Source organism: Drosophila montana, unplaced genomic scaffold (genome assembly GCF_035044405.1).
Source record: "Drosophila montana isolate Dmon_TW-CO22-7 unplaced genomic scaffold, ASM3504440v1 contig_1264_1, whole genome shotgun sequence".
In the NCBI taxonomy this organism is placed as follows: domain Eukaryota; kingdom Metazoa; phylum Arthropoda; class Insecta; order Diptera; family Drosophilidae; genus Drosophila; species Drosophila montana.
In genome coordinates this window covers 530,573-543,284 of record NW_026996243.1, presented here as the reverse complement: position 1 = coordinate 543,284, position 12,712 = coordinate 530,573, and the positions used below count along the sequence as shown (strand labels likewise).

General features: G+C 40.0%; 1 protein-coding gene across 1 annotated transcript in view; it reads right to left on the bottom strand.

The window, feature by feature from the left end:
* Dop1R2 (dopamine receptor 2) overlaps positions 1-12,712 on the bottom strand; it is a 34,387-nt gene that overhangs the window by 3,462 nt on the left and 18,213 nt on the right. Inside the window, 2 exon segments of the mRNA XM_064680337.1 lie at positions 7,871-7,952; positions 8,011-9,577. Coding sequence (XP_064536407.1) covers positions 7,871-7,952; positions 8,011-9,434 — 1,506 coding nt within the window. The 5' untranslated portion in view covers positions 9,435-9,577.

Below are 12,712 nucleotides of genomic sequence, written 5' to 3'. Positions count from 1 at the left end.
AGCACTTTGCATACAGCTTACAGGCAGTGTTGAAATTTGTTTCTCTCTGTGTGTGTGTGTGTGTGTGTGTGTGTGTATGTGTTTGCTAGTGTCTGTGTGTGTAGGTATAAAACAATTTGCCTTAAAGCATCGCAACAGCGGCAACAAAGATGTTCAAGACAACAATGACAACAACAATGACAACAACAATGACAACAACATTGACAACAATTTGAAAATGTTGCGGGTTTGCTTTCAGTTTTTATGTGCACTGCGGTGCTTTTTTTTCGGGTGCAGTAAAAGTCAAAGCGAAATGCATGATTGAAAAACAACAACAACAATAAAAGTAACAACAAGAACAAGAGCAGCAAAAATAAAACAAAAGAGAAAGCAATGCAACACAATAAAAGAAATGTGTTTTTTGCAAACGGCAGCAACAGCAGCAGCAGCAGCCTCAGCCGTAGCCAGGTAGGTTCGGAGCAGGTTGGGGCTTGTTCCACACAACACAAAAATACAATTTCCGAATATTAGCTGCAACATTTCTGGCCCACAAATTTCGATTTCTGGTATTCAGTGGGAACGTTCCTCAAACACCAACAAGTAACAAAAAAAAAAAAAACGGTAAAAGCTTTATCATCATTCTGTTGAATGTTCATTATCATCTTGAGCAGGCATAATGGCCATGTGGTTACTTGTCTGTTGTTTGCATGTGTGTGTGAGTCCCATCGAGCTGCATTCCGAATTGTGTGGTTTTTGTCTATTCCTTAGGAATCGCACGTTGCAATTTGCTTCTTTTCAAGACAGATTGGACCTTCAATTCAATTACAAGCTGACAGCAATTGTGGCACATTCTAATATCCTCTTTGCTTGTAAACGACTTTTATTACGCATACGAAACGATTTGCCGGTCCTTGGGCGTTGCCACAATTTGATTAACTGCTGTAACTAGCTTTTGATTTGAATTTCTACCTCAGGCACTTGAACTCAGGCATTCGTGCAACACAACTTTTGATAATTACTTTTAAATAAAACTTTATAAAAATATACATATATATGCACCATTTCTTTGTTTAAGTATCGAATTCTCATTTCTTAACCTAATAAACTTACATATAGAATGGACACGCGATTTCTCGACTTTTACTTCTTTTCAGATTCATTACTCACAACATAGCTACAGTATTATCTGAAGGGCGTGCCTAGCTCTCAAAAATAGGCGTGCTACGGTCAAAGTTCACTCAACTCTTGGGTCCGTAAAATGCTTTTTTTTCGCTCTGGAATTAGTCACTGCTACGCCCTTTTCTTATAATTTATTGCTTAATACTCTATTTGCCACCAGTCGGGATACACCCAAGGATCAAACTGCCAGACGTTCGGGCAGCTGCCATCCATTCGGGACAATGAAAACTGTGAAAGTTTTGGACATTACTGACATTTTACAACAAAAAATTAAAATAGTACAGCTTATGCCGACTATTAAGCTATCCTGTCCTTATCCCATGAGATACCTTGGACAAATTTTGTCGCATTATCACTACATCTGTTAATGCTACAAAAGCATTTTGTACCTGGGCTTCCGACTGCAATTAATTACAAATGTTTGAGATTTGTGATACCGAGATATACAATAGCTACGTACATGAAAGAAATTATGACTGGAATAGGTACGATAGGCTTATACCCTTGGAATACGTCTATGTTACAGGGTATTAGATAGGTCAAAAGCTTCGGTTTTGTTGCGCACCACCAAGCGTCGCGACAGTGGCCGCTTTTGGCGACTCTGTCACATAATTATAAACGTTAATTTCACGTTCACAGTCCATTAGGGATAATTGATGTTTTTGCAACATTTGTGGTAAATTACATTTTGATGTTCTGCCTCACGAGCTTAACAAAATAAAATAAAAAAAAACAAGAAGAACAAAATTCCAAACTAAAACAAAAACTCAGCACTAACTGGCGACAAAATGTCGGTAAGCACGACATCGCTTTAATTTAACCGTCAATTTGCGAAACAGCAAAGAATTTCTTTGATTGATTGTTTTACTAATAATTTAGCTTTGGTTTTCATAAATGGCACAAAGCGCTTGCCATAAATGTATACAATTAGCAGCGTTTAGCATAGCAGTTTAAGAGCAATGCGTATTATTGTCAATACATGATAATTGCCTGCGGCAAGGACGAGCTTGAGTTCAGCCTCTACTCGAATGCGCCAAAGCGCAGCAGCTCCGTTGTGGGCCCCGGTCTCAGGGTGGCCATAGAGTTCTTCTGCAAACATTTAGAATTACAATTACATATTATTTGTGCAATATAAGGCATTTTCAAGCTCAAAACAATGTAAGTGTGACTGTGTATGTATATGTGTGTGTGTGTAAGATATGTATGCGTATGTGTGGATTTTCCTACGTATAATCATGGCCGTATTCCCCTTAAGCATGGCCCCAACGCTTCATCCACAAAACAAAGTTAGAATGTCACCATCTTCCTTGATTAGGTCATTTAAGACGTAATCTTGAGCAAATTCACGTTTTAATCTAATTTTGAGTTTAATTTAATAATTGTTTAATTATCATCTTTCTTAATCAAAGTAAAATTTCACACTTTATGACACTTAATTAAGTTTTAATGTTATGGAAAGGTTAAAAAAAATCCAGGTATCGATATACATATGTTGTATATTCCTGTGGTACAATATTAAGATCTAATTTTTTTTACGAAAATACATGAGTTTTTATGTTCAAATCAATTGATCAATATACATATTAAAGAATCGTCAACTTTTAAACTGACTGACTGACTCGCTGAATGACTGACTGACTGATTGGTGATCAACGCACAGCCCAAACCGTAAGAGCTAGGAAGCTGAAATTTTTACTGCAGTTACCCCGTTAAGACGGGGTTTCGGGATATTCCACCCGCAAGTGTGGAAAAATCGCGAAAAGCGTTTGTATGCACGTTAAGACGGGGTTTCGGGAAATTCCACCCGCAAGTGTGGAAAAATCCCGAAAAACGTTTGTAGGAAACTTTCTTGGTTACCATCCGATCGGCTTTGAACTCTTTTTCAAAGATCTTTGTTCAAATTCATTTGTGCGGTGTTTCACGCTTTTCGAAAAATCCATCTTCCTTGGTGGAAATGGGGGCCAAAGATTTGGTGGGTGAAATTTCGCGCTCAAATTCATATCCAAGGATCTATATGAAAAATCATTTGAGGCGTGTTTCACATTTTTCGCAAAATCAAAGCTTCCTCGCTGGAAAGCGCGATTCATAGAATTTTTTTAATGAAATTTTATGTTTTGTCCGATTTGCATCAAACTTATTTTCAAAGCTCTACATAGGGACTTAATGTATACGTGTTTCAGCGATTTGGGAAATTCCAATCGCAACAGTGCTTAATTAGCTGAAAACGTTTGCATGAAAGTTTTTTGTTTACCGTCCGATCAGTTTCAAAATCATTTTCAAAGTTTTTTGGGAAAATTTATTTTATTCGTGCCACGGGCATGGCCGGGTTATACCCGCTAGTATTATATATTAAGAGAATGGATATAGATTCTGTGTAATCTTTGTGTAATTCTCCTGCCTTCTATGCAATTTCACTTTGAAGTTTTTTGTACTATTCCCCAATAAAACCCAAACAGAATATAATTTAAATTTTTTATTTTCTTTCTGTAATTAATGATTGTTTAGTTATTATTTATAAACTTTAGTTATCTGAATATTTTCCCAAAGTGTTATCAGCTTCCATTAAACCCCAAAGTTGGAACCCAATCAGAGTGTGTATTTCTGGGTCTTGTAAGTGGTCTGTGTGGGTGGAGAGAAGTCAGAGGACGAGTCAAACAACAAGCAGAACAGCAGTCAAACGTCAATGAAGTTAATTTTCAGGAGGCACTCATACACACACTTAAGCACACGCACACACAGAAGCACGCACAGATAAGTGAGAGGACAGCGAACAAACAACGGACCAGAGACAACACAGGACTAAAGCGGAAAATAAGAAGATAAGGGGTACCAGTTGCACTACGGACCACAAGCTAAGTCCTGCAAAATAGGTAAACGAACCGAAATCACCCTCGCACAGAGCCCTTTATGGGCGCTGCTTAACGGAACCATTTTCATTTGTTGTCCGTCTGGCAAATGGCCAACGGAAGTTGAGTCATTTACCGCTAATTTCAGGCATTACCGGAAGTTGTGTATGCTATTAAGTGCCCGCCTTTGAAATTGGGCTTTAACATTATTTATATTATGCTAGCCTCATGATTGAAGAACATCCATTATAATGATAGGATATATGCCACAATTGGAAAGATTTATTTTATAAAAGGAAAATCTCTATTTGTATTATGAAAATCTGTTAATTGTATCACAACAGAATTATTGAACTCAACGTTTTTAAAATAGCTTTACCCCTTAATAGTTAAACTAGATCACTGCTACTTTAAGCTTTTTTAACTCAATAAAATAGATTAAAAAAATATAACTTTTAAATAGTTTGCCTCAGCATTCAATTGATAATTAATAAAGAGCACTTTATCTATTAACCTGGTATTGACAAAGTCGGATAGTAATTAAGATAATTAAAATATAAGAGTGTCTTCAATATACTTATAAAAGCCCTTATGTTTTTACATATGCAAGCATATGTCCCCCATAAAATAAGAGATTTTAAAATCAATGTAATTTCGAAGCTATCGCTGTCATATCAAATCTTATTTAATCCCAAAGCGTTAAGGATCACATAGCATTGTAAGCTTATTGATTAACATATTGAAACGAACAGAATTCGATATGCTTTTACTTTAGCGGTACTTTTAAGTGCCTGGCCCCAATAACTCAGCTGCTGCTTTCGTTACCCTTTTCAAAACTTTGTTGTTCACAACAACACATATACAATTGGAAAAGTAAGAGGAATTGGCTTGCTCTGGGTGTAATTGGTATCATGTCAGCCACTCGAAACCTAAGACCGAACTGAAAACGAACAAAAATATCCACTCCCACTTCCAAATGGCATTCAAATAGTTACTATCGAGAGCTTTAAATAACATTTTCATCATTAAATTATATAATATATTTTGTGCATATGCGTTGGGAATGTGTATATGTGTGTGTGTGATGTTTGTTGAAAATTGAGTTGGAAATTTAAAGTGCTAAAAGTATTTATGGCTAGCTTGATAGCATGTCCAAAATATCGGATGTTGGGCTGTGCGAGTTGATTTCAAAATATGGCCAAGCACACTTATCGATGGATGTGTAAGGGTGGGCGTGTGAGTGTGTGCCACAAGAGCCAAGTCAAAAGGCCAACAAGTAAAAGTGGCAACAATAACAACAACAATGGCAAGTTAAAATTTCAAAGTAAACACAGAAAGAAAAAAACACATTTATATACTTACAGTGGAAAAAAGTCGGATGGAGAGAGGAGAAAGAGAGAGAGAGAGAGACAAAGGTGGAAACTTAACAACAAGATAAACAGTGGGTACATTATGTGAGTGTGTGCGTGTGTGTAAGTGTGTGCGTGTGCGTATGTATCTTTATATGTAGATTTGTAGTGAATGGTTGGTAAAAGCAATAATAACAATAACAAAAACAGCAACAGCAACAATGGCATAAACGCTGCAAGGACAACATGTCCTTGTCCTGTGTGCTCGTGCTTCTAAGACTTCGTATAAGCAGGGAGCTTTTCTTTAAATTTCTCCTTAGCCAGTACATACACACACACACCTAGAACGGGGTTACGAAATTGTTGGCCAATACAAGCTTTTTTACCTCGCGTATACTTATCGAACAGGCGCTTGTCATATAGATTAAATTTTTAATTGCGAGGTATCCGATAGAACATCAAGTTTTTGCGTAGTACGTTCAACGACAATAACAACATCAACAACAAAAAAAGCTGCCATGCCAAAGGGAATTTAACAAACAGAGACATTGAGCCAAGAGTCAGGACTGGGCAAAACTCGGTTGTTCCCATGGTAATATGCGGGCGTGTGAGGCTGCATAGTGTACGTGTGTTCGCATGTGAGTGAGTTCAGGTGCAATACATTCAACAGGTGAAATCACAGTTCATTTTGCGATTTCTTTTGCCGCCTTCGCATACACTTAAAAAACGAATAACAAACAACAATGTCACAGGCGATTGAACAAGCACAACAGGCGCATCGCCGAGTAAAACATTGATATAGAGACAAAGAGAATTAAATGGAGATACGGATAACAAAGAGCGAGAGAGAGAGAGAAAGATAGACAAAAGGAGAGAGGCGTGGGGCAACAATGTGCAATGTGTACAATGTTCATCACATATGTAGTTTATATGTGTACAGGCAACACTTCGCACAGTTGGCTGTGCATGACTTTAAAGAGACGGCACGAACCAACGAACACGAAACAATAAATACAAGTTAGACAAGTCGCTTACCTTGCCATCGACTTAGAAACATAATAGCTTGGGGAAGCGCCTCAATCATTACGAGCGAGCCTGTTGAATGGCAACTAAATCTATGCAAAACTATATATAAGTTTGCTCGCAGGAATTGTGGCGCACGTGCTGAATTCCGTGCAGCGAGCAAGTTGAGTAGCAGCGCCGAGTCGCAAATCTCTGTAAGAACACCACCAGAATCATAATCAGCAGCCACATTAACCACCTTTGAAAAGAGCTCCCTTTGGTTTGGGGCTCTGCCAACATGGTCGCAATCCCGCAACGAAGGGCGTTGTTGGTTTTAGGTCTTTGGTCGATATGAATGAAGTTATTCTCAACTGATGATACAAATGAATATATGTTTGTATGCTATATATGTACACACATGAATGTATATCATATTTGTCGATCAGAAATATTGTTCTATATGTTTTGATAGTCGATTTATTAAGATTATGTTCATGAGAAGTGAATAACCAACAAAGCGTTTACCAGCTGCTCAAAAACTTGCCAATTGAAAACAAAATTGTATAAATATTCTTCATTTTTATTTGCTAATAACCAGAAATATAAAATGTTTTGCAAAAGTTTAAGGAGTGCTTTAAATATTGAGAAATATTATTTGTTTTTCGCATTTGGCAAGTGAGGCAATCCGACTGAATGTCCCTCATTGCCAGCTAATCTAAAAAACTATAACAAGTGGCTTGTAAAAGTTATAGGGTTATAAAATTATAGAATAAATATCCTGTTTTTATTTTGTTTTGTATTTTAGTTTAAAGTACTGTATTGTAAAATAAAATTTTCTTAATGATTGCCATCGTTCAATAAACGAATCTGGAATTACTGAAAGCTGTGACTATTGGATTTGTCTGACGCTGACCCACTTTAAACAGAGCTCAGATACACATTAAAAAATAGTTCCAGCAATGGATGTGCGCGTGGGCGGAAGCAGGCGCAGTTGCCAATGACGTTAACTGATGCGCCGAGCTGTTTATTTATGCTGAATTATGGGGATGTGAGGAACCTTCCAAAGCACTGAGTGTGCTGCTCTATTTGCCAGACATGTGTGAATGCAACGGCAGGAGCTTGGCATAGAGGGAAGAAACGGATAGAGGCAGGGCAAGGTTAAAACTTGCTACGTTTATTTTTCTTCTTCTTCTTCTCATATTCATTAAATTTGTAAATTAATTTTGTCGTTCGTTGTGTTGCGTTTTAGGAGCATATGAGAGTAGAGGCATAATTTATAAACAGTTTTTGGCGTCGTTCAGCCCCACAGACAACATGTTGATAAAATAAAATTAAATGTTTCGCTATTCCAATGAAGAAAGATTGAGCAAGATTGTTAAATGGAGAGTGCACGAGATGGAGCTAGACGTTTTTGGCATGAAAGAGACGCGAATCCATGACAAATCCCAGCAATGAGAAACCAAACAAAAACCGCAGTTCAGTTGAAACGGTCCAAAAGGCTGGACAACAACTCACCTGTGACTTGGAGCGCATTGTGGGCTGATATTTACGGCGTATCTTGCGGGGACAACACATGCACAGCAGGCGCACAAAAGCTCTGAAAGGAAGGCTGAACGTGAGACTTTCCTCTTTACTTTGCCGAGCTGGTCACATACCTGCGAAAGTCTCTGCTCCAACAGGCATAGATCACTGGATTCATGCAGGAGTTAATCCAGCCTAGCCATGTCACAATAGCCGAAACAATCTCCTCGTGCTCAATGCACTCGATGCAGAACCCGGACAACAGATTCACCACAAAAAACGGTAGCCAGCACACAATGAACACGCCCATCACAATGCCCAGCGTCTTGGCCGCCTTCTTTTCCTTGGCAAACTTAGCCAGCTTCCGTGAAAGCGAAAAGTTCTTGCCCATGTGTCGATGTCTGGCCAGGCCATTATTGTGCAGCGCCGATAGCGGCTCATCGTCCGGCTCCTCGGGCGTGGATGTCGTTGTGCCGCCGCTATGATTATGATGATGATGCGAATGGGAGTGCGAGTGGCTGAGGGAGCCACCGCCACCACCGCCACCACCGCCTGAGACTTGATGTGTGTTGGGGGCGGGATCCCGAGTGGTGCCGCCACGATGAATCCGCAAAGTCAGCTGCAGTTCCCCGGATGCCATGAGCACCTGCTTGGTGCCGATCTTAAGGGAGCGTGTCTGAATGACCGCCGCGCGATAAATGCGGCAATAGGTGAAGACCATGACCAAGAGTGGCAGATAAAAAGATATGGTGGATGAGAAGACTAGATAGCCCAGATGCTCGGTAAAGGTGCACTTGTAGGCGGGCATCTCACCATCTCTGGCGGCCCGCCACCACACAATGGCCGGAAAACTAATTGCACTCGAGCAAATCCAAACAGCAGCTATCAGGCCAGCGGCACGCTTGACTGTCATCCGCATGGGATAACTAAAGGGATCCGTGATAGCCCAATATCGGTCCAACGAGATGACGCACAGGTTCAGTATTGACGCCGTGCTGAAGAGCACGTCCAGCGAGCGCCAAATGTCGCACCAGTCGGTACCAAAGAACCACGTGTTTTCCAGCACCTCGTACAGTGCCGAGAAGGGCATCACCACCAGACCCACCAGGCAGTCAGCCACCGCCAGGCTCGTAATAAAATAGTTGGTGGCCGTGTGCAAGTAGCGCTCCCTGATGACAGCCAGGATGACCAGCGAATTGCCAAACACCGTGGCAAAGGAGAAGAGGAACAGAAAGGCCAGCAGGCCAACACGATCGTTGGGCAGCGCCTCCAGATACTCGGACAGATCTGGCTCCCGTGTGGTACTGGTAGGCGCCCCGCTTGTTGTATTCAAGTTCAACGCTAGCTCTGTACTCGTAGGCGCCGCATTGAAGCCATTGAAGTAGTAATAGACATCCTCCGAGATGTTGTAGCTGTTGTAGAAGACCGGAGCACGCGTCTGATTGAGCACATCGCCGCGCAACAACGCCAGGACGGGCTCCACCATGTCAGAAGCAGCTGCATCCGTTTCCGGCGCCGCCAGCTGACGTGGTTCATCATTACTCTCAACCGTAGCCATGGCGCCGACACCAACCTAATACGATGTCAGTGCAGCTGACACAATACCCAGTTCCTGTTCCTGTTCCTGTTCCAGTTCCTGGTTCAGTTCCACGCTCTGAAGTCCGCGGCAGCCAAGCAAATTAATGAGTCGCATTTTTACGTCTGCGGAGAAAAGTCAATACTGGAATATAATTATATTTCGTATTCAAAGAATTAATGGTAAGAATGAAAATATTTATATTCTGTGAAATATCCTGCAAATGCCCACAATAGGTGTTTTTTGAAAATTCAAGGTAAACTTGTACAGTAGATTTCCATAAGTAAAGTGTACTTTTTCCTGCCATGGAAGCAGCTTGTACTGAAATTTCATTCAATTAAAATGTTGACTCGCATCCGTCCCCACCACATCTGTGCCTACAGGTAACCACACCTACCAAATTGTGAGAGCACAAAAGCTAAACAAACACATTAATTAGAGACGTTCGCGCTTCTGCTTTTTGTCCTCTTGTTATTTTCGGACTTTTTTGGGCATGGCATGCAAAACGATACCGTCAGACAACAGCCTGGAGTCTTTCAGGGCTTCCGTTCGAAATTCAGCTGTAGCCACCGATGGCAGCTGCTCTCCTTAAGGTGCACAATTAATTTACCTAAAGCCACGGCGGCTGTCACAAAACGGCAAACATATAAACAAATTAAATTACATCTCAAGTGGCAGAAAGGACAGGAAGTTCCGTATAAGGCACTTGATGCAGCCACCCAGCATCCCCGCAGCGTTCGAAAACGGAAGTCAATAATTGCACAGCATTTAACCACGAGTTGTTGCTACTCCCAGCGAGAGTTGGGTGCATAACTCAGTTGATTGACCTCTGTTTACTCCGTATATAAATGTTTTTTAAAAGAGGTATCCCAACATGGTGGTAAATAGGAAAACGGAACACTCTGGTAAAAAACGTAACGTCACGATGTTGTTCAAGCGGGATGGAATTACTTCAAATTTAAAGTACAATTCATACTTGAGTGAACTTAAATCAAGTACGCATCGTTTTCAAATTCAAAACTGATTTCAGTATTTCATGGTCTTTAATCAATCGTATTTTGTACATGATGTAATGGCCATCCATAGTTGAATCAAATCCATTTCGTTTTTAAGAGGTTATGACACTCCAGGATATTCAAAAAATCAATTTCTTGCTTGAAAAGGTCATTTAGAGTCTAATAAATAAGATTTATAAGGATTATAGCTAATACCTTGTAGAACTTTCAACCGATCGGGCTCAAGTCTAACTTGCATATTAATTAATAGATCGACGGGGCTGTTTTGTGAATTGCCTAATTCATGTTTTTTAACACTACTGATAATTTTAAACTTCGTGATGCCTAAAAATTGTATAAGTTATTGGGGGCGGCCACAGAGCAATTAGTCAAAAATCAATTTGTATAAAAATACTTTTTGTATACTTTTTGTGCTGTTCGGCTTCTGAAGATAAATTGCAAAACTAGTGACAATTAGTACAAGTACCTTAAAAAATAAAAATGTTGTATCTAACAAAATTATACTTTCCTACGATATCTATTTAATATAGTGGCTCCACCCAGCCAAGTTCAACATATGTTCCACCAGAAAACAGAAAAGGATCAATGTTCCATATGTATTCGGCCGTTATAACAATGATCACAGAATAAGTGATAACTGATTGGTGATCAATGCACAGCCCAAACCGAAAGATCTGGGAAGCTGAAAAATGCACGCTAAGACGGGGTTTTCGAAAATTTCACCTTTAAGTATCGAAAAACGATTGTATTAATCTATTATGTTTTCCATCCGCTCGGCGCCGAACTCGTTTTCAAAGATCTTTGTACAAAGTCTTTCGAGGTTTGCTTTACAGTTTTCGGAAAATTCGTTCCTCCTTGGTGGATTTGGTAGTGAAATCTTTCACTAGGTTAAGTTTCGGGTTGTAATTAATTTCCACGGACCTTTATATAAAATAAGACGTGTTTCACATTTTCTGCTAAGTCCAACCCTATGTGGAAAATGCGGATCAATAATTTTGTGGGGGGAGCTTTTAAGTTACGTTCGATCATCTTCAAAACCCTACATAAGCACTTAATGACTACATGTTTCAGCAATTTCAGAAATTACGTTCACAACTGTGGTAAATTGGCAGAAAACAGTTGTAAGAAAGTTTTTCGGATGTTGGGTGAAAAATGTATATATATAAATCATATGCCACGGGCAAGGCCAGGGAGTAACTGCTAATGCTCTAATATCTAATATAATAATAACATTTGATTTTAAATTGTTAAGGGAACTGTAAATAGTGTATCGATATGTGCGAGTACTTAATATATTAAAACTGGCTGATATATTGAAATATTTGTATTTGTCCATGCACCCACATTTTAATACATTTTATAAGTTGCAAAAATACTTTTAAGGATATTTCCTTTCTTTTTATTAAACTTCTCTTCCTTGAGAGTAGCAAAGGTAAAAAATCTTTAACACTTCCTGACAAACTTGTTGGCCCTAACGGAAGAACTGCTAACAATATGATTGAAATTGAGTGAATATTCGGTTGACTGACGATTGGATTTGGGGTGCGATTTGTTCCGTATTCATTGAATAGGGTCCATGCAGCCGGTCGTGACTTTTGTTTACTCAGTCAATCCACTCCGGGCAGTCCAAAGCTGTCTTGAATTTTAAACGACATGTGGCTTGGCCACAGTTAGTTTTTGTTTAGCCAGATTCTGCATTTATCACATCGTCCTGGCTGTCCTCAGCTGCTTTTGCAAGCTATTCATTTCACGTCTGCCTGTGATTATCACCTGCCAGTCTAAGACCATGGTGATAAGGCGCTGCTGGCAAATCAAATGTAGCCACATGCATTGGCTTCAGCCAGTCAGCCAGAATTTTGCTCCTCATTTCCGGCGGATTCGCGTCGCCTGCATGCCATAAATTTTCCTGCCTGCCTGCCTGCTGTCGTTGGCTTATCTCCCCCTCCACCCTAGACGCCTGCTATCAAGTTCTGGTGTCGTTATGCTTGCTTTCTTCGCCTTTCGTCTTTACTTTGTTAGCTTTTCAGCTGTTTAGTACAATTTCCTGGCGCATTTCTCACGCACGACGAAAAAAAAAACTGCGAACATTTTTTTCACTTACGATGAGCGTGATGAGTCCGTGGATGTGCACAAAGTCAAAATGTGAGCAAAGTGGAGCCCTGTGTGCCCAAAAGTTTTGCCTCTTCAAGTAGCCCAAAACACCGCCCAAGATACTTACCAAAACGCTTAAAAACAGGCTGCCAC